The following is a 22,393-nucleotide window of genomic DNA, read 5'->3' as shown; positions in this document are numbered from 1 at the left end:
ATAGCTGAATATGTTAGTGTACGGAAACTTTGCATATTTTTATAGAATCTGTTCTTTAGCTAAAAAAAAAAAAAAAACTCACTCATGGGGGCCCAGAGTGTCAAAGAGGTGTGGTAGAGGGGCTGCTATGCCCCCCAGACTGTAGCACCAATCTGATGTGACATCACACCCACTGCTTCTTTGGTCGACACGCAAGGCTTGCTTGCCAGTGACGTGTTGGCATCCTGTGCATGTGCTGTGAATGGGGATTGTGGTTCACAAGTGGTAAATCTGAGATAAAACCTGTCAGACTCCTCATGCATCACATATTTTTGTTTAGCAAAATAAAAGGAACAAACAACATCTATGAAGATATGCAAAGTATCCATGCACCAACATATTTTTTGGCTATGCATAAAACGTACGACAGATGCACTTCAAACAATTTTAATTTTCAGAAGTGTGAACCCCGCCTATCTATAGTGCCCAAATGGTAATGCCATTTCTTTGTGGGACTCACAGACAATATCTTCTCTCATTAAAGTCGTCCTCTTTTATTTTCCATCTAGCTCGGACCGCTGTGACGATTCCTTCCAGACGTATATCGTTTCTGCAGAATTGGGAGCGAAACTGTTTAGGCCCAGCAATTACCCAGCACCACATAAAGTAGTACAGCTATAAGAAGATATGTCATTCAGAAACAAGGAAAAGCTCATCACACCTAGCTTTTTCATGCTCCTGAATGGCAATATCTATTTATAATAGCTGAGCTGATATAAGTAGATACGCCATTGAGGAGCATGAAAAAGCTAGACATTGTGAGAAATTGTCACCAAGCTTTTCTGTGTTCCTGAATTGCATATCTGTCTTATAGAAAATCTATTATGAGCAGATATGCCATTCAGGAGCATGGAAAAGCCACATGAGAAATTGTCACCAAGCTTTTTCATGCTTCTAAATGCCATTGCTGCTTATAGCCTTTAACCCTTTCAGGATCGTGGTTTTGTTTTTTCCTCTTGGCCTTCTAATAGACATAACTCTTATTTTTCCACCTACAGACTCATAAAAGGGCTTGTTTGTTGCATTACCAATTGTACTTTGCAATGGCATCACTTATTTTACCATGAAATCTACAATGAAACTCACAAAAAAAATATTAGTGGGACAAAATAGAAATTTTTTTTTTGCATTTTTGCTAATTGTAAGGGCTTTCTACACAGTGCACTTTTTGCAAACAGTGACACATTGGGGGAGATTTATCAAAACCTGTGTCGAAGAATAGAGGTGCAGTTGCCTATAGCAACCAATCAGGTCGCTTCTTTCATGTTTCAGAGGCCTTTTAAAAAAAAAAATGAAAGAAATGATCTGATTGGTTGCTATAAGCAACTGCACCTCTCTTCTACACAGGTTTTGATAAATCTCCCCCATTAGCTTTTTTTTTTTTTTGCATTTTTAATTGGGAACATGAGAAGGGGGATTCAAACTTTTATTAGCGAAGGGGTTAATTCAATTGTATTACTTGTTTTATTTTTATTAATTTTTTTAACACTTTTTTGCAGGAAGGGGTTAAGCATGAGGTTAAGATGAGCTATTATACGCAGATATGCCATTCAGGAGCATGAAAAAGCTAGGCGAGAAATTATCCCCTAGCTTTTCTGTGCTCCTGAATGCCATTACTGCTTATAGCCTAAGTGGGGTAACCTTGATGCTTCAACTAAGTCCTGAGAAAAGGGTCTGAATACTTATGTAAACACACGATTTTAGTTTCTTTTTCTTTCCAATAAATTAGCAAAGAATTCTAACACTTTGTCCTTCTGATGTATTGTGTGCAGAATGATGGTGAAAAACTGGGATTTTTTTAAAATTTATTTTGGCACAAGACAGCAACATTACAAAATGTGAAAGGGTCTGAAAACGTTCCAAATGCACGGTCCATAGTAAATTCCATGAACATGTACACAGAAAATAGGAGACCCCTGAGGTGTGTATATCTCTATACATGGAGGAGACCCATGAGGTGTATATATCTCTATACATGGAGGACACCCATGAGGTTTATATATCTCTATACATGGAGGAGACCCATGAGGTGTGTATATCTTTGTACATGGAGGAGACCCATGAGGTGTATATATCTCTATACATGGAGGAGACCCATGAGATGTGTATATCTCTAAACATGGAGAAGACCCATGAGGTGTATATATCTCTGTACACGGAGGAGACCCATGAGGTGTATATATCTCTGTACATGGAGGAGACCCATGAGGTGTGTATATCTCTGTACATGAAGAAAACCCATGAGGGATGTATATCTCTGTACATGAAGAAGACCCATGAAGGGTTGAGGGGTGTATATCTCTACATGGCGAAGACTCATGAGGTGTATATATCTCTATACATGGAGGAGATCCATGAGGTGTATATATCTGTACATGAAGGAGACCCATGAGGTGTATATATCCATGTACAGATATATACACACCTCATGGGTCTCCTCTATGTATAGAGATATACACACCTCATGGGTCTCCTCCATGTACAGAGATATATACACCTCATGGATCTCCTCCCATGAGGAGTGTATATCTCTATACATGGAGGAGACCCATGAGGTGTGTATATCTCTGTACATGGAGGAGACCCATGAGGTGTGTATATCTCTATATATGGAGGAGACCCATGAGGTGTATATATCTCTGTACATGGAGGAGACCAATGAGGTGTGTATATCTATACATGGAGGAGACCCATGAGGTGTATATATCTCTATATATGGAGGAGACACATGAGGTGTGTATATCTATACATGGAGGAGACTCATGAGGTGTATATATCTCTGTACATGGAGGAGACCCATGAGGTGTGTATATATCTATATATGGAGGAGACCCATGAGGTGTATATATCTCTGTACATGGAGGAAACCCATGAGGTGTGTATATCTCTGTACAAGGAGGAGACCTGTAAGGTGTGTATATCTCTGTACATGGAGGAGACCCATGAGGTGTGTATATATCTATACATGGAGGAGACCCATGAGGTATATATATCTCTGTACATGGAGGAGACCCATGAGGTGTATATATCTCTGTACATGGAGGAGACCCATGAGGAGTGTATATCTCTGTACATGGAGGAGACTCATGAGGTGTATATATCTGTACATGGAGGAGACCCATAAGGTGTGTGTATATCTCTGTACATGGAGGGGACACATGAGGTGTATATATCTCTGTACATGGAGGAGATCCATGAGGTGTATATATCTCTGTACATGGAGGAGACTCATGAGGTGTATATATATCTGTACATTGAGGAGACCCATGAGGTGTGTATATCTATACATGGAGGAGATCCATGAGGTGTATAGATCTCTATACATGGAGGAGACCCATGAGGTGTGTATATCTATACATGGAGGAGACTCATGAGGTGTATATATCTCTGTACATGGAGGAGACCCATGAGGTGTGTATATATCTATACATGGAGGAGACCCATGAGGTGTGTATATCTCTGTACAAGGAGAAGACCCATGAGGTGTGTATATCTCTGTACATGGAGGAGACCCATGAGGTGTGTATATATCTATACATGGAGGAGACCCATGAGGTATATATATCTCTGTACATGGAGGAGACCCATGAGGTGTGTATATCTCTGTACATGGAGGAGACCCATGAGGTGTATATCTCTGTACATGGAGGAGACCCATGAGGTGTATATATCTCTGTACATGGAGGAGAACTGTAAGGTGTGTATATCACTGCATATACTATACACAGCTCCACCACTGCATAGAAATAATCCAGAACAAACCCATAACAATGCAACATTATTAAGAAACATTTATTCACCTGACAAAATGTGTTGAGTCCTGACAGGATTTCCACTTGTATGATGTAATGTGTGTGTGTATTCACAGTGTCGGCTTCCATTGGGTGTCATGTCAGTCATGTACACTTATACAATTTTAATATCAAGTCCTTTGTGTATAAAATAAATTAAAAACATCTTTAAAAACAAAACAAAAAAACTCTGCCCTCCTGAGTTCTCCTTTATATCTTTCATGGAGTCATTGTGCGATTGTACCTTCCCGTTCGCATCTTTATCGGTTTATGGCCAATGTAACCCATCTGCCAGTTGTGGTGCTATAATCCAGGCTGCTTCATTGACTTCGCTGTTTTGGTGTCCCCAGGAGCTGGCAGAGACCAAGAGGGCAATCCTGATACCACAAATGTTCTGGAGTTCCCCTCACTCCCAGGCCACCATGGTTTCTCCATCTCATCTCGCCCCTTTACATATGGATTATGTCCACATCCATTCGCTCAGATTTGGCAAACTCCAGAAATACAATTAAACCTAAAATGTTAACAGAAACCACAAGGTGGAACATGGGTCCCCAGGAGCCGGTGCTTTCAATGAGGTAACCGGAGAGATAGACCCAGACTACACCTAAGGCCAAAAAGAAAAATAATTTAGTACATATCTGCCAAACCTTCTGTAGCTGGTACAATGGATGTCCCGGTCCTCATACCATGTGACCACCACAAATGTTATTAATTATATAGCAGTATTGGTAAGACTTGTATTAATATGCTTGTGCACTATATGGCACTATTATTTAAGCACCATATTAGATTACAGTATTTCTACAGAAGTAAAAAAAAAAAAAAACATGGCTGCTTTCTTCCAGAAACAGCACCACTCCTCCTATTGCGTCTGGTATTGCAACAGCTACACTATAATGAATGTGGCCGAATAGGAACACCTGTTACAGCTTGTGGAAGAAAAAAAGCTATGCCCCCCCCATGACCAGTATCAGGAGGAACACCGATCCACACCGCATGCCCAGTACAGTGCCATGTGGAGATCACTTGTCATGTTATGGAGACATCTAGTGGTCATAGAGAGTATATATCCTGACGCGTGCACCATAAATCCAGGATCAGAAATATACACAGACCTAATACTATTGTCTCCAGTCTAGATAATCCGTTGTGATCTACAGTCTATACTCCAGGAAGATACACTGTAAATATATCAGAAGAGAAGAGATATTGGGGTTGTTGATATGTTTATCTCACAGAGTATTGTCTACACCAGTGGTCTACAACCTGCGGACCTCCAGATGTTGCAAAACTACAACACCCAGCATGCCCGGACAGCCGTTGGCTGTCCGGGCATGCTGGGTGTTGTAGTTTTGCAACATCTGGAGGTCCGTAGGTTGAAGACCACTGGTCTATACTGTATGCAAGTGCAAAAAGTATGTGGTGACTAAGGTTCGTGCACAGAGGACCAGAGAACCCCTTTAAGATTTCTATTACAGATTGTTGACAACTAGTGAATGGCTTACCAAGTAATGCTCCTCCTGTGTTGGCCACACCTAAGATTAGAAGAGAAAAGAGGGAGAAATAATACAATCTGGATGGATGAAGTAGATATAAAAAAATGGAGATCTGGAGTAGGGCTGCACGATATCGATATGCAATGCGATATAATAAATAAATGGTGAAATCCCATCATTTCATGTCCAATCTCCTCCTATTTAAAACTATCCACACCGCCCATTTCACATCTCCACCCCACATCTTTCCCCTATGTCACATTCCCCCCGTCACATTCCCCCCCTCACATCCCCCCCCCCCCCCGTTGTCAAACCCCCCCTTGTCACATTCCCGCCCCTCCCACCCGTCACATTCCTCCCCCACTGTCACATCCCCCCCCCTGTCACATTTCCCCCCCCCATGTCACATTCCTCCCCCCCTGTCACATTCCTCCCCCTGTCTAATTTCCACCCACCACCCCGTCACATTCCCCCCCCTGTCACATTCCTCCCCCCCCCCGTCACATTCCTCCCCCCCCGTCACATTCCACCCCCCCTGTCACATTCCACCCCCCCTGTCACATTCCACCCCCCCTGTCACATTCCACCCCCCCTGTCTAATTTCCACCCACCACCCCCTTGTCACATTCCCCCTAGGGCTGCACGATATATGGCAAAAGCAGAGGGGGGGGGGGGGGGAATGTGACAAGGGGGGGAATGTGACATAGGGGAAAGTTGTGATGGGAGAAGATGTGAACATGAGGGGAGAATGTGACGGGGGGGGATAGAAATTAAATGGGGAGATGTGAAATGGGCGGTGTGCATAAAATGTGTGGATAGTTGTAAAATGGAGAAGATTGGTCAGGAAAGAATTTCACCATTTATTTATTATTATATCGCATCGCATATCGATATCGCAATATTTAGGCCCATAATCGCAATCGCTAATTTACCCCATATCATGCACCCCTAGTATGTACACAGTGGCCCAGATTTATCAAACTTTGTGAGTGAAAAACTGGAGTGATTTTCCCACAGCAACCAATCACAGCTCAGCTAACAAGCTTTGGTAAATTGAAAGCTGAGCTGTGATTGGTCGCTGTGGGAAAATCACTCCAGTTTTTTCTCTTACAAAGTTTGATAAATCTGGGCCAGTGACTCCACCAGAATAGTGAGTACAGCTCTGGAGTATAATACAGTATGTAACTTAGGATCAGTACAGGATAAGTAATGTAATGTATGTACACATTGACTACACCAGCAGAATAGTGAGTACAACTCTGGAGTATAATACAGGATATACCTCATGATCAGTACAGGATAAGTAATGTAATGTATGTACACATTGACTACACCAGCAGAATAGTGAGTACAGCTCTGGAGTATAATACAGGATATACCTCAGGATCAGTACAGGATAAGTAATGTAATGTATGTACACAGTGACTCCACCAGCAGAATAGTGAGTACAGCTCTGGAGTATAATACAGGATATAACTCAGGATCAGTACAGGATAAGTACAGGATAAGTAATGTAATGTATGTACACAGTGACTACACCAGCAGAATAGTGAGTACAGCTCTGGAGTATAATACAGGATATACCTCAGGATCAGTACAAGATAAGTAATGTAATGCATGTACACAGTGACTCCACCAGCAGAATAGTGAGTACAGCTCTGGCGTATAATACAGGATATAACTCAGGATCAGTACAGGATAAGTAATGTAATGTATGTACACAGTGACCACACCAGCAGAATAGTGAGTACAGCTCTGGAGTATACTACAAGATATAACTCAGGATCAGTACAGGATAAGTAATGTAATGTATTTACACAGTGACTACACCAGCAGAATAGTGATTACAGCTCTGGAGTATAATACAGGATATAACTCAGGATCAGTACAGGATAAGTAATGTTATGTATGTACACAGTGACCCCTCCAGCAGAATAGTGAGTACAGCTCTGGAGTATAATACAGGATATAACTCAGGATCAGTTACAGGATAAGTAATGTATGTATACAGTGATCTCACCAGCAGAATAGTGAGTACAGCTCTGGAGTATAATACAGGATATAACTCAGGATCAGTACAGGATAAGTAATGTAATGTATGTACACAGTGACTACACCAGCAGAATAGTGAGTACAGCTCTGGAGTATAATACAGGATATAACTCTGGATCAGTACAGGATAAATAATGTAATGTATGTACACAGTGACCTCACCAGCATAATAGTGAGTGCAGCTCTGGAGTATAATACAGGATATAACTCAGGATCAGTACAGGATAAATAATGTAATGTATGTACACAGCCACTACACCAGCAGAATAGTGAGTCCAGCTCTGAAGTAAAATACAGAAGTAACTCAGGATCAGTACAGGACAAGTAATGTGATTTATGCACACAGTGTAGGACATATTCAAAAAGTACTGTAAATTCTGCTTCAGCAATATCAATCACACTTTTTTTTTCCTCCTCACAATTTTAAAGGTCCCTTGTGCTGCTTTAAAAATATGCAAGGGTAAATTTTTTGGGCGCCATTCTTGTTTTTTTGGCAAGTTTGGTGGCAATTTTTTTGTTGTTGCCGCCACAATTGCCAAGTTTGGCAGCCAAAAATTTTTTGGGATCATTCTCATATAAAACACTCTGAATATCTGATGGAAACTTGTCTGCGCCAAAATGTTGGTGCAAACTGCATCATTTTTTATGTGAACAGTATTGAATTTGTCCTCCAGTGACTGCACTTTAACCTGGGGGACCTGCAGAGTCCTGATAATACACAACAAATATACATACCAAAAAGGAAGCCAGCACATGAGGGAGCGAGGTCCTGAACATTGACTGTTATACCACTGTAAGGAGATAAAGCCTATTACCCAATGTATGCAATTAGGGACCATGTCATTGACAGTATAGGTGCCATGTCTTACCTGTGATTAAAGGTTTGCAGTCCTACTGCCACGGATGCAAACACAATAGCCTGACAATAACTGTTTGTGTGAGCCAAGCAGAGGATGAAGACGCTGGAGATCCCCATTCCAAAAATCTGTGGACATTATATAAAAGCTTTTATGAGAATGCAGCATAAGTACACTATACACCAGTGGTCTTCAACCTGCGGATAGAGATGAGCGAACTTACAGTAAATTTGATTCGTCACGAACTTCTCGGCTCGGCAGTTGATGACATTTCCTGCATAAGTTAGTTCAGCTTTCAGGTGCTCCGGTGGGCTGGAAAAGGTGGATACAGTCCTAGGAGACTCTTTCCTAGCACTATATCCACCTTTTCCAGCCCACCGGAGCACCTGAAGGCTGAACTAATTTACGCTGGAAAAGTCATCAACTGCCGAGCCGAGAAGTTTGTGACGAATCGAATTTACTGTAAGTTCGCTCATCTCTACCTGCGGACTTCCAGATGCTGCAAAACTACAACTCCCAGCATGCCCGGACAGCCGTTGGCTGTCCGGCCATGCTGGGAGTTGTAGTTTTGCAACATCTGGAGGTCCGCAGGTTGAAGACCACTGCTATACACCAAGGGGACAGATCTAGCAGAGCTCAACTTACTTTTTTTTTGTGTCCAAAAGCGATAACTATCTGAATTAGTAAAGAAAGTTTATTTGTCTACACATTTTGAGTGAATAATTTTCCTTGTAAGTCTCATTCAGAGAAGCTGAACTGCTAAAGGGGTACTCCACCCCTAGACATGTTATCCCCTATCCAAAGGATAGGGCATAACATGTCTGAACACAGGGGGGGCCGGCCGCGGCGACCCCCCGCTATTTCCTGGAATGCGCTGCGGTGCTACGGTCACAGAAGCTTGAGGCTTCGGTGATCGTGATGTCATGTCTCGACCCCTCCATTCATGTCTATGGAAGGGGGTGTGACGGCCAGTACCCAGCTGCCACGCCTCCTCCCATAGACATGAATGGAGGGGGCGTGGCAGCTGTGTTCGCCAGCCATCTAGCACGGAGCAGAGTTTGCTCTGCGCACCGGATGACTGGGGTGCCACAGCAGAGATTGCGGGAGTCCGGCCACTGGGGATAACCTTAGGATAGGGAATAACATGTCTAGCAGCGGAGTACCCCTTTAAAGAAATTCCTGCTGTGTGTGAATATACCCTAGAAAGGCCATCACATAATGCTACTGCACCTGACAAGCTCAGGGTTCAGACTGAGAAATATCCTGGAATAATTCCACTTGGGAATTGCGTTTGGAAATTTTGATGCAGAAGACGCCCATTGCCGTCTATGGGATTCCGCTGCACAGTGCACACTACAGAATTTCAGTGAATTCCACTGCTGAAGTTCCACCACCAATAGGATGATCTTGCTCCTTCTTTTGGGGGAATCCATGTGGAATACATTTCCACTGAAATTCTGCCATCAAAAGAGCTCGCTTATTATTTAGGCTGAATCTGCGCCGAAGACATTGCTGTCTATGGGGCGGCGTGGTCCAAGAACCAACTAATTTAGTCGACGCTGGATGGAGTGTCTCCGCCTGGAACCTAGATTTAGAGTTTTCACATAGCAGTCACAATGTCCTCAGCCCTGCTACACCCCATGGACTTTGCTTTTAGTTTAGCTGCATCTGACAAACTCAGCTTAGCTGCACCTGTCAAGTTCAGCTATGTGCACTAGGTAGGTGGTACTGTAGGTAAGCATGTCTGATCCAGCAGAGCTTGAAGGGGTCCGCTGGAAAAAACAACAAATAAGTTAAACAGATTTGTAAATTACTTCTATTTAAAAATCTGAATCCTTCCAGTACTTATCAGCTGCTGTATACTACAGAGAAAGTTCTTTTCTTTTTGAATTTCTTTTCTGTCTGACCACAGTGCTCCCTGCTGACACCTCTGTCCATGTCAGGAACTGTCTAGAGCAGGAGAGGTTTGCTATGGGGATTTGCTCCTGCTCTGGACAGTTCCTGACATGGACAGAGGTGTCAGCAGAGAGCACTGTGGTCAGACAGAAAGGAAATTGAAAAAGAAAAGAACTCCCTCTGTAGTATACAGCAGCTGACAAGTACTGGAAGGGTTAAGATTTTTAAACAGAAGTAATTTACAAATCTGTTTAACTTTCTGGCACTAGTTGATTGACATTTTTTTCCAGTGGAGTACCCCTTTAAAGCCATCTCTCTTAGCTTTGCTGCTTTCAACAAATACAACCTCACTAAACCGTACATGCTCTGCTGCGTGTGACAAATGTTGTTTTCAGCTATGCTGAATCTAAAAGGCTTATTACTGCTGAAGAAAGAAATGGCTGACTAAGCGCTGACATTACCTGCATGAGCTTCCGCACCCAGATCGTTTTGTAACCTGGAAAGAAAAAGAGATGGAAATTTTTATAACCATTAGAGGAGAACCACCAGCAATGAACCCCACCAGGAACATTGCAATAACAACAGCACCACCTACAGGGCAAGACGTGATGTTCTATTTACTCACATAATATATTGCTTTTACAACCCTATCTGGCCAAATGGTTAGATCAGTGTTTCCCAAGCAGGGTGCCTCCAGCTGTTGCAAGACTACAACTCCCCGCATGCCCGGACAGCCTTTGGCTGTCCGGGCATGCGGGGAATTGTAGTTTTGCAACAGCGGGAGGCACCCTGCTTGGAAAACTTTGTGTTAGATAAACCATGATTATTTAACCACTAAAGGTCCTAATTTTTTTCACCACTTAAAGGGGTACTCCGGTGAAAACCTTTTTTCTTTTAAATCAACTGGTGGCAGAAAGTTAAACATATTTGTAAATTACTTCTATTAAAAAATCTTAATCCTTCTTGTACTTATTAGCTGCTGAATACTACAGAGGAAATTATTTTCTTTTTGGAATGCTCTCTGATGACATCACGAGCACATTTCTCTCTGCTGACGTTATTATAATAATAATAATAATAATAACGCTTTATTTATTGTTGTCCTTAGTGGGGTTTGAACCCAAGTCCCCAGCGCTGCAAGGCAGCAGTGCTAACCACTGAGCCACCATGCTGCCCTTAGCATACATCTGCTATGCATGGTTGCTAAAATGGACAGAGATGTCAGCAGAGAGCACTTTGCTCGTGATGTCATCAGTGTTTCAAAAAGAAAGGAATTTCCTCTGTAGCATTCAGCAGCTAATAAGTACTGGAAGGATTAAGATTTTTTTAATAGAAGTAATTTACAAATATGTTTAACTTTCTGCCACCAGTTGATTTAAAAGAAAAAAGGTTTTCACCGGAGTACCCCTTTAAGGACTAGTTTTTTGCAGGACATAATTTTCGTTTTAATGGCCTCTGTTTGACCATACAGTGCACTGTGAAAAATTATTATTATTTTTAGTTTTTTTTTAATGAGGTTTGGTTTTTACAGTGTTTACACCGCAGTAAAAACGGCATTACATTTAGTTCACAATAGAGGTAGTGCGGCACTGCTTGTGGGGTCCTGGGGTGTAAGACGGCAGATGGGTGCTAGTGTAGCTGTGTTGCTGCAGGTGGTGCTCAGATATGGCAAGCAATTTTCTAAATCGGTCCGTAAGAAACAGAAAATATCGGCACTCACCAATTCAGCTTGCAGGTCTTCTTTATTGAAGCATACTTACAAATAGGGTACAGAAGAGAAGGGTAGTGGGGGGACAGTGGATGGCGACCGAGCTCCTGTTTCGCAGGCTTGGCGTGCTTCGTCCGGCCATATCTGTAAGTACCTGTGACTGCTATTTATATGAGTGAACCAAGTGATTCCCGTACCTGCAGACCTCTCACGTGTGCAGGTGACGTGAAAGGTGGGGGAGTGCACTAAAAACAAGGTTTTAGAAGCACGCCGAGAGCTCCGTCCTGTCGTTTAACCCAATATTGCCTGTGGCATTAGTTTTTACTATCCATAGTGTTTCTATGCGCAGTAATTCTTGCTCTATCCGCTCATATTTGTTACTAATGATTTTTTTCTATGCCTACAAAATGTAGAACTTCTGGATTATTATTATGGACCTCTTTTACATGGGTTTGCAGACGAGACGCCCCTGGTCTTCCAGTGCGTATGGTATAGAAGTGTTCCCTGATTCGCATCTGGAGCTGGTGTTTGGTCTGCCCTATGTAAAAGAAGTCGCATGGACACATAATGGCATATACTACGTTTTTGGTGTGGCAGGTGATCAAATCTTTTATGGTGTGAAACACCGGACCCAGTCTAATACGTTTTGTTTCCCAGCAGTATTTACATTGATTGCAGTTTTTACACTTGAAATTGCCTTTAGGTGTAATATCATGTAGCCAAGTTTCATTTCCTTTTTCTGTGTTGTTTCTCTTACTATTTTTAAGTTTATCACCTATGGTGGCATTTTTTTCTATAGGTTATACGAGGTTTCATTATTGCTCTTTTTTTTTTTTTTTTTTTTTTAAAGAGCAATAATAAAAAGAGCAATAATGAAACCTCGTATAACCTATAGAAAAAATGCCACCATAGGTGATAAACTTAAAAATAGTGAGAGAAACAACACAGAAAAAGGAAATGAAACTTGGCTACATGATATTACACCTAAAGGCAATTTCAAGTGTAAAAACTGCAATCAATGTAAATACTGCTGGGAAACAAAACATATTAGACTGGGCCCGGTGTTTCACACCATAAAAGATTTGATCACCTGCCACACCAAAAACGTAGTATATGCCATTATGTGTCCATGCGACTTCTTTTACATAGGGCAGACCAAACGCCCGCTCCAGATGCGAATCAGGGAACACTTCTATACCATTAGCACTGGAAGACCAGGAGCGTCTCATCTGCAAACCCATGTAAAAGAGGTCCATAATAATAATCCTGTAGGCATAGAAAAAATCATTAGTAACAAATATGAGAAGATAGAGCAAAAATGACTGCGCATAGAAACACTATGGATAGTAAAAACTAATGCCACAGGCAATATGGGGTTAAACGACAGGACGGAGCTCTCGGCGTGCTTCTAAAACCTTGTTTTTAGTGCAGTCCCCCACCTTTCACATCACCTGCACACGTGAGAGGTGTGCAGGTACGGGATAGGTGAATCACTTGGTTCACTCATATAAATAGCAGTCACAGGTACTTACAGATATGGCCGGACGAAGCACGCCAAGCCTGCGAAACAGGAGCTCGGTCGCCATCCACTGTCCCCCCACTACCCTTCTCTTCTGTACCCTATTTGTAAGTATGCTTCAATAAAGAAGACTTGCAAGCTGAATTGGTGAGGGCCGATATTTTCTGTTTCTTACGGACTGGCATTACATTTAGGCCACTGCATAGTATAAATACAGCGATACCAGATGTAGAGTTTTTGTAATGTTTGACTAAAGTTTTAGCGGTCAGAATATTTTCTTTTATTTTTTAAGGAGATCTGTAGTGCAATATAACATCCCCTATCCAAAGGATAGGGGATAAGTTATAGATCGCGGGGGGTCCGAGTGCTGGGGCCCGCCGGGATCTCCTGGACAGGGCCGCAGCAGTATGCTGGAAAGGAGGCGTCCGTCCCCGCACGACGCGGAGGCTGACACACCCCCTCCATGTACCCCATAGAGATACATGGAGGGGGCGTGTCTGCCGCGGCTTTCTGCTGGGGACGAAACTTCACTTCCTGCTGACTGCCGCGGCCCCGTCCAGGAGATCCCGAGGGGCCCCAGCGCCCGATCTACAACTTATCTCCTTTCCTTTGGATAGAGGAGAAATTATTTTTTGCTGGAATACTTCTTTAACTTTTCCATCTACTGAGCTGCTGGAGTGCTCTTTTTTTTGTTTGGTGAGCTGTATTTTTGCAGTAGATGGGACTTTTTGGTTACATTGTAGTCCTTTTAAAAAAATATATTTATAAAAAAAATTTTAAGGGGAAAGTAACAGGTAGAGCAAGATGTGCTGCACATCAGGAAGTATGCTGCGCATTCTGTAATGGGCATACACACACGTCTGGGTTTGGGTGCGGGGCCGCGTGCCGGGTGACAAAAATAAATAAATAAAAAGAAAATCAATGTTTATGGCGTTTACCAATTCATACATGACATTATATTTTAATTAGTTCTGTCATTTCCGGATACAGTGAATTTTTTTTTATATGATAAATATGGAAAATAATTTTTTCAAGATATAGATCTTTAAAAAAAATTAAATAAAATGATATGTGTGTGTTTACCTTTTTATACCACTTACACTTTTAATCTTCCCTGGGAACTTAAACAAGCACTTCCTTGATGACTTGTACAGTAAACTGCAATAATAATGTATGTATACTAACATATTGCAGTATACTAACATATTGCAGTATACTTTGCTATTACTATATACTCTGTCTATGGTAGACTGTAATTGAGGCATAATCATGGCTGGTCTGGAGACCCTCACCAAATCCTTGGTCTCCGTGACAACCTTATGGTACCCTGCAATCACGTTGCATGGGAACAGATTGGATGACAGAGCAGGTCCACCACTTTTTCTCTCCGCCTAGATGCCATGGCCATCAATCAGGAGGTTAAACATCTAGAATCAGAGTTCTCTCCAATCCTGGTGCCTGTAAGTGGGTGTTCGCTGTAATACACGGCCTTAAGACACATATTCAGCTCCTACTCCATATTTGCCCAGAGCACTTCAGTTGTACACACACTGCGGACTACATTCAGGAGGAAACCATCAGTAGGTGTAGGTCTACTCGCAGACTATACAAATGTGTGAGTAAACAAGAACTGCTAAGCATGTGTATTTTATTTAATGGGACAGCAATGGTTTTTTTAATGGTCAAAATGGCCTAGTATTCATAATAGTACTGCCTATATTTGTCAGCTTACATTAGTAAACAATACACTGGTCATTTTTCCCCCCAGTTCAGTCAATCATGAAATTTTTAGTCAATAAGTCTGGTCCCTTTAAGGAAGGCTTCCCCTTACCTTGTGTGATGAGGTAGTCAGACAGGAACCCACTAAAAACACCGGATGGGATGGCAACAAGCCAGGGCACAACATTAAATACCCAACCCTGGAAGACAAGAAATAGGTCAAGAATAAAATAAAAGGACTTCTGAGAACTAAGAAACATATGGGGAATTATGGTAGAATTAAAGGGGTACTCCGGTGGAAAACTTTTATATATATTTTTTTTTTATCAAAAAGTTAAACAGATTTGTAAATTACTATTAAAAAATCTTAAACCTTCCAGTACTTATTAGCTGCTGAATACTACAGAATAAATTATTTTCTTTTTGGAACACAGAGCTCTCTGCTGACATCACGAGCACAGTGCTCTCTGATGACATCTGTAGTATTCAGCAGCTAAGTACTGGATTTTTTGATCCGATCATTCATTGAAATCGCGCACTGCCGCAGATGCCGGGATCTGTATTGATCCCGGCACCTGAGGGGCTAATGGCGGACGCCCGTGAGATCGCGGGCGTCGGCCATTGCCGGCGGGTCCCTGGCTGCGATCAGCAGCCGTGATCAGCCACGCATGACACGGGCATCGCTCCGATGCTCGCGGTTATGCACAGGACGTAAATGTACGTCCTGGTGCGTTAAGTACCACCGCACCAGGACGTACATTTACGTCCTGCGTCCTTAAGGGGTTAAGCCATTAACCCCTGTTTTTCCATTTTCATTTTTTCCTCATCACATTCTAAAAATCATAACGCTTTCAATTTTGCACCTAAAAATCCATATCATGGCTTATTTTTTGCGCCACCAAGTCTACTTTGCAGTGACATTAGTAATTTTATCAAAAAATCCACGGTGAAACGGAAAGAAAAATCAATGTGCAACAAAATTGAAGAAAAAATTTCATTTTGTAACTTTTGGGGGCTTCCGTTTTTACGCAGTGCATTGTTCGGTAAAAATGACACCTTATCTTTATTCTGTAGGTCCATAAGGTTAAAATGATACCCTACTTATATAGGTTGGATATTGTCGTACTTCGGAAAAAAATCATAACTACATGCAGGAAAATTTATATGTTAAAAATTCTCATCTTCTAACTTTTTTATTTTTCCGCGTACGGGCCGGTATGAGGACTCATTTTTTGCGCCGTGTTCTGAAGTTTTTATCGGTATCATTTTTGTATTGATCTGACTTTTTGATCGCTTTTTATTCATTTTTTCATGATATAAAAAGTGACCAAAAAGACACTATTTTGGACTTTGGAATTTTTTTTGCGCGTACGCCATTGACCGTGCAATTTAATTAACGATATATTTTTATAGTTCGGACATTTTCGCACGCGGCAATACCACATATTTATTTTTATTTACAGTTTTTTTTTATGGGAAAAGGGGGGTGATTCAAACTTTTAATAGGGTTAAATGATCTTTATTCACTTTTTTTCCCACTTTTTTTTTTGCAGTGTTATAGCTCCCATAAGGACCTATAACACTGCACACACTGATCTCCTATGCTGATCCCTGCAAAGCCATAGCTTTGCACGGAACAGTCAGATAGGGGCTCGAATGCTCAAGCCTGTAGCTCAGGCTTGGAGCAATCAATCGACAATCGGACGCTGCAGAGAGAGGCAAGGAGACCTCCGCCTGCGTCCCAGCTGATCGGAACATCGCGATTTTATCGCGATGTCCCGATCAGCCCGACTGAGCTGCCGGGAACCGTTTACTTTCGTTTTCAGACGCGGCAGTCAACTTTGATCGCCGCGTCTGAAGGGTTAACAGCATGCGGCACAACGATCGGTGCCGCACGCTGTTAGCCCAGGGTTCCGGCTATCATTTCACACCGGGACCGGGATTAGGCCGTACAGGTATGCCTTAAGTGGTTAAATAAAGCCAGAGCTACTTGACAACGCTTTGTTCCCTGTATTGCAGCGGCAAGACTAACACAAGACTGAAATCTCACAATGCAACTTGTACTTCAATAGAGGTAACTGGAAAACGATATCCCCTTAGCCCCCATTTACTTCTACTGGATGTTGATTTGCCATTGCAGTTTTCAGAGTTTACCAACAGGTGGCACAAGATAACCATATCCCGAGCTGAAGAATTCTTTTGGGTCACATGACTCTCACCTTGGCATCTGGGAATTGCTCCTTGAAGAATGTTGGAACCCAGGAAAACAGGGTGAAGGACGTGCTGGCAACGCAGAACTGGGCGATGATTACTGCCCTAAAATTATAAAGGGTTATATTGTTGTAGACAAGATTTAAAGAGACAGTGATAGTGTCTAGTACAGTCTATGTGCCCTAACCTGTGGCTGATGATGGTAGTTGTAATTTTGCAAAAGATATATCGACCTGTCAGACTGGGCATATAAGTTGTCAGGACATGATAGGAGTTGTAGTTTTGCAACAGCTGGAGAGCCACAGGTTGGGAAACACAGGTTTAAAGGGATTAGTGAGCATAGGGGTCTGCGTGGTCATAATATGCATGTGCAACTAGTGGTGCCAGACACTACTAAACTCTCTTAACACCTTTTCCCCACAGCAGTTTTTGGTGACTTTTTGTTGTGTTGTACTGATAAGGCCAGACGCGTTTCGGGGGGGGGGGGGGGGGGTTGTCAGTCCCCCTTTACCGATGCCTCTTCTTTTATACTGTGACATACTAATTGGCACTCCATTCCAGATGATTGAAATACATGGTGTAGATCCTGTTAGTTAGGACTGGGAGTTATTTGTTGGTATAAAAAACAGGGTTTATACTGAATGTGGCATCCTATCGATAATTAGTTAAAACGAATAAGGATATATGATATAACTAATGTTACAGGCTAAATCCTATATATCCCTAAAATATCAGAGAGAGAGATGCAGTGTTTATGTCAATTATTCAGCTAAAGAGAACAAATAATATAACTACATGAAAAAGTAGGAATGAAGTAAAGCGAACATCGATATAAATATAAAGTGAAAAATGAGAATAAAGCAAAATAAAAATAAATCAAATCAAATCATTTTTTTATATTTATATCGATGTTTGCTTTACTTCATTCCTACTTTTTCATGTAGTTATATATTTTTTTTCTCTTTAGCTGAATAATAGCTGCACAAATGGTAGGCAAACAAGCGGAATGTTGGTGCAAAAACAAAAAGGTTTTTTTTAAAAAACAAACCAGCAGGAACATAATAGTTCAGCAAAAGGCTTAAGATCAGTCATTAAACTCAGAACAAACAAAAATGTGACTCCAGCTTAAAGAGGCACTGTCATTATGAAAAACCTTTTATAATTTGTAGTACTACTCATAAGATGACTTTTTTAAATATACATTTACTTAAAAAAATGTAAATTTTACAAAAAAATCTAAAAGGAAAATAGCCACCACTAGGAGTCATCTATCTTTATGCAGACAGACTACTCTGTATTTTGCAGCATACTGGATACCGGCAGTAAAATGTGTTGGTATCCAGTATAGGAGATCACCATTGCACCACTACAGCCTTCAGCTATTCCTAAACTACAACTCCCCTGATGGGAGATGAAGTTTAGCAACAACTGGGGGTACATTCTTTGTAAAACTCCGTTAGAGCTGTGTATTCTCCAGCTGTGTGCACCCAGCTCTTGCAAAACTACAGACAAAGGATGTGTGAACATGCTGGGAGTTGTAGTTTTGCAACAGCTAAAGGCAACACTGCTCTAACACAGTGCTTTACAAACTCTGCAGCTCCAGCTGTTGCAACGCAAAACTACACCTCCCAGCATGCTTTTACAGCCAAAGCTTTCTCTGACTCTTGAATGACAAATAAGCTGATCAGACATTCAGGAGTCTGTGAAAGCTGAATGACACACATAGTGACAGCTATGTTGATTAGCATCCAGCTTTACTAGGAACAGATAGAAAATGTATGCATAAAAACTACTGTACAGTGATTTGCAGACTGCCTAGAGAGGAAAGGGTTACAGAGTGCAGTGATTTGCAGACAGTCATCCACAGTGAGGGAGAGAGATGGACACGCCCCCTCCAGAAGGCAAGAACACAAAGCAAGTGAACAACATATAAATGCTATTTGTTAGGGATATATACTGTAGGTCCTAGACACATAAAAATAGTAACATTTAATTTAATTAATTTTTTTTTTTTTGCACTATGACAGGTACGCTTTAAAGTCCTTATACAACCATGTAGTGGTGGTTGTTCCTGGTGCAGAGATGCCAGTCTATCCTAGTCCTGATTCCCGGGGCAGCTTTGTGTGCTCCAGCTTGTAGCACAATGTGGAAGAAAATGGCAAACAACTCCTCAGGCTCACACTCTCCTCGTCTGAGGTCTAAGAGCCGCAGACTTTAAAGGCCTCAAGAGGTCCAGTAAAGTCTGGACTGTGGGAACGGCCTCTCACCCACACTACAGCCGTTCCAGAAAAAGAGCCCATTTAAGCTGCATGGCGGCTATCCTAACTATGCACAGGTCAGTAACCTACTGCTACTGACTAAAAATGCTCTTTTCCCCACCGAACCACAGTGGCATATATACAATAGCGTGTGATGATTCTGAGGATGGGGAATCACTGTGGGTAGAATTACAAAAGGAAGGAAACACTGAAAATAATTTTTGGTGTAATCTATAGATCCCCTAACACCACTGAGGAGATAGAATGTAGGCTGCATACACAAATAGAGAGGGCTGCCCAGGCAGGTACAGTGATAATAAGGGGAGATTTTAACTATACAGATATAGATTGGGGTCGGGGGGGTTGGCTAAAACTACAAAGGAGAGACAATTCCTAAATTTATTAGAGGATAATTTTATGGGACAGTTTGTGGAAGCCCCAACAAGAAGTGATGCCTTGATGGATCTGGTCATTTTCAACAATGTAGAGCTGGTTGGGAATTTAAAGGGGTATTCCAGGAATTTTTTTTTATTTGACTATGCTACAGGGGCTGTAAAGTTAGTGTAGTTCATAATATAGTGTCTGTACCTGTGTGTGACGGTTTTCTCAAAATTCTTCTGTGATTTTCACCCCACTATTTATTTTTAGCAGCATACAGAATGACTGTTGTCTCAGATTTTTTCCAGGTTGCAATGCGGCAGCTAGTCAGCTGATGACAGGGAGCCTGTCTGCTTCAATGGGTGGAGTGATCGCTTGGTGGGAGAGAGATCAATCTGCAACTAGAGATGTCGCGAATTGTTTGCCCGCAAACAGTTCCCGGCGAACTTAGCATGTTCGCATCGCCAGGCGAACATATGTGAAGTTCGATCCGCCCCCTATACTTTAACATTGCGGTAAACTTTGACCCTGTGAGTCAGAGTGAGCAGACACATTACAGCCAATCAGCAGCAGTCCCTCCCTTCCAGACCCTCCTACCTCCTGCACGGACGCCATTTTACCTTCATTCAGCAAGCTGCAGGCTTAGAAAGTGGAGGGACAGAAGCTGCTCCTGCTGTAATAGGGAAAGCGATAGCTAGGTTGCTGCTAGGTGGTGTATTCAGGGTCCACTCTACTCCTAAAGCACTAGTCTAACATCTGCTTTAAGGACAGCACCCAAAAAAGCCCTTTTTAGGGCTCAAATATCAGTCCGTGTGTCTTGCAACAGCTGGAGGCACCCTGGTTGGGAGGGAACCGCTGGTTAAAAGGGGTACTCCAATGTAAAGCTTAATTTCCTTCAAGCAACTAACTACAGTATTAAAAGGGCTATAAGTTCAGTCCGTGTGTCTTGCAACTGCTGGAGGCACCCTGGTTGGGGACCTCTACTTAAAAGGGGAACTCCGCTGGCAACCTTTTTTGCTCATTGTCACCCTAGTGCAAATCACATTTGGTGTGACACTTGTGCAAATAAAAAAATATATATACCTTTTTTGGCTGTGAAATAAAACCAGTCAGTTCAAGTCACAGTTGTGACTTTTTTTTTGCCTGCAGGGCTAATTGTGTCACCCTAGTGCAAATCATATTTGGTGTGACACTTGTGCAAATTTAACCCCCAAAAAATGACAGGCAGAGGCAGGCCACCCCGCAGGGGGCCGTCGTGGTGCTGGGATTCCCTTTGGCCCTAGAATAATGGCCAGTGTTCAGAGGCCACGTACCCTGAACCCCCAAAGTTCTGAGGACATAGTTGACTGGCTATCACAAGATACCCAATCTACTACAGCTTCCGCTCGGAACCTTGACGCACCATCCTTCTCCTCTAGCTTAGCTTCGGGCACCTCTCATGCTACCACTTACCCGCCTGCCACCACCACCAACACTAGCACCACAGCAGCTTTACTTTATACGTCAGAGGAGTTATTTACACATCAGTTTGAAGACATGAGTGATGCGCAACCATTATTGCCAGAGGATGTAGTTAACAGGGATATGTCTCAGTCAGGCAGCATTACACACATGGACGTACGGTGTGATGATGATGTTGTACCCGCTGCTGCTTCCTTTCTTGAGGTGTCAGATAGCAGTGAAGGTGTTGATGATGACGATGTGTCCGTGGATGCCACGTGGGTGCCCGCTAGAAGAAGAAGAAGAACAGGAGGAAAGTTCAGATGGGAAGACAGAGAGGAGGAGGAGACGAGTTGGAAGCAGGGGGAGGTCGTCGCAAGGAGCTAGTGGCACAGTCAGACAGCATGCATCGGCACCCGGGGTCAGCCAGATGGGACGCCAATCAACGCATGCTGTTGCCACCACCAGAATGCCATCATCGCAGAGCTCAGCAGTGTGGCATTTTTTTTATGTGTCTGCCTCTGACAACAGTGAGGCCATTTGCAACCTGTGCCAGAAGAAACTGAGTCGTGGGAAGTCCAACACTCACCTAGGTACAACTGCTTTGCGAAGGCACATGATGTCATATCACAAACGCCTATGGGATCAACACATCAGTACAAGCAGCACACAAACTCAAAGCCGCCATCCTCCTCCTGGTCCAGCATCTTCAGCCAGGTCAACCACTGCTGCCCTCCTTGCCCCCTCTCAACCATCCGCCTCTCCATCTCTCGCCTTGAGCAGTTCCTGCTCATCTGCCCACAGTCAGGTGTCTGTCAAGGAGATGTTTGAGTGCAAGAAGCCAATGTCTCAAAGTCACCCCCTAGCCCGGCGTCTGACAGCTGGCTTATCTGAACTGCTAGCCCGCCAGCTTTTACCATACAAGCTGGTGGAGTCGGAGGCCTTTAAAAAATGTGTAGCCATTGGAACACCACACCACCCGGACAAAAAATTTTTTGCACAAAAGGCAATCCCTAACCTTTACTC

General features: G+C 42.6%; 1 protein-coding gene across 7 annotated transcripts in view; it reads right to left on the bottom strand.

Annotated features, from left to right (window-relative positions):
* Positions 1–3,689: 3,689 nt before the first annotated feature.
* Positions 3,690–22,393, bottom strand: part of SLC17A9 (solute carrier family 17 member 9) — a 54,919-nt gene continuing 36,215 nt past the window's right edge. For 5 of the 7 annotated variants that reach the window (XM_056547816.1, XM_056547817.1, XM_056547815.1 and 2 more), the window contains 7 exons: positions 17,300–17,396; positions 15,193–15,280; positions 10,596–10,630; positions 8,251–8,366; positions 8,117–8,172; positions 5,339–5,368; positions 3,692–4,437 (listed from right to left, as the gene is read on the bottom strand). In XM_056547816.1, the coding sequence (XP_056403791.1) occupies positions 4,280–4,437; positions 5,339–5,368; positions 8,117–8,172; positions 8,251–8,366; positions 10,596–10,630; positions 15,193–15,280; positions 17,300–17,396 (580 nt within the window). In that variant the 3' untranslated portion in view covers positions 3,692–4,279. Of the gene's footprint in view, positions 4,438–5,338; positions 5,369–8,116; positions 8,173–8,250; positions 8,367–10,595; positions 10,631–15,192; positions 15,281–17,299; positions 17,397–22,393 lie in introns of all 7 variants that reach the window. The other 2 variants (XM_056547813.1, XM_056547814.1) reach the window with 2 other exon arrangements.

Source organism: Hyla sarda, chromosome 12 (assembly GCF_029499605.1).
Source record: "Hyla sarda isolate aHylSar1 chromosome 12, aHylSar1.hap1, whole genome shotgun sequence".
Lineage (NCBI taxonomy): Eukaryota > Metazoa > Chordata > Amphibia > Anura > Hylidae > Hyla > Hyla sarda.
The sequence above is the reverse complement of the archived record's forward strand: the minus strand, read 5'-3'. Positions and strand labels throughout refer to the sequence as shown.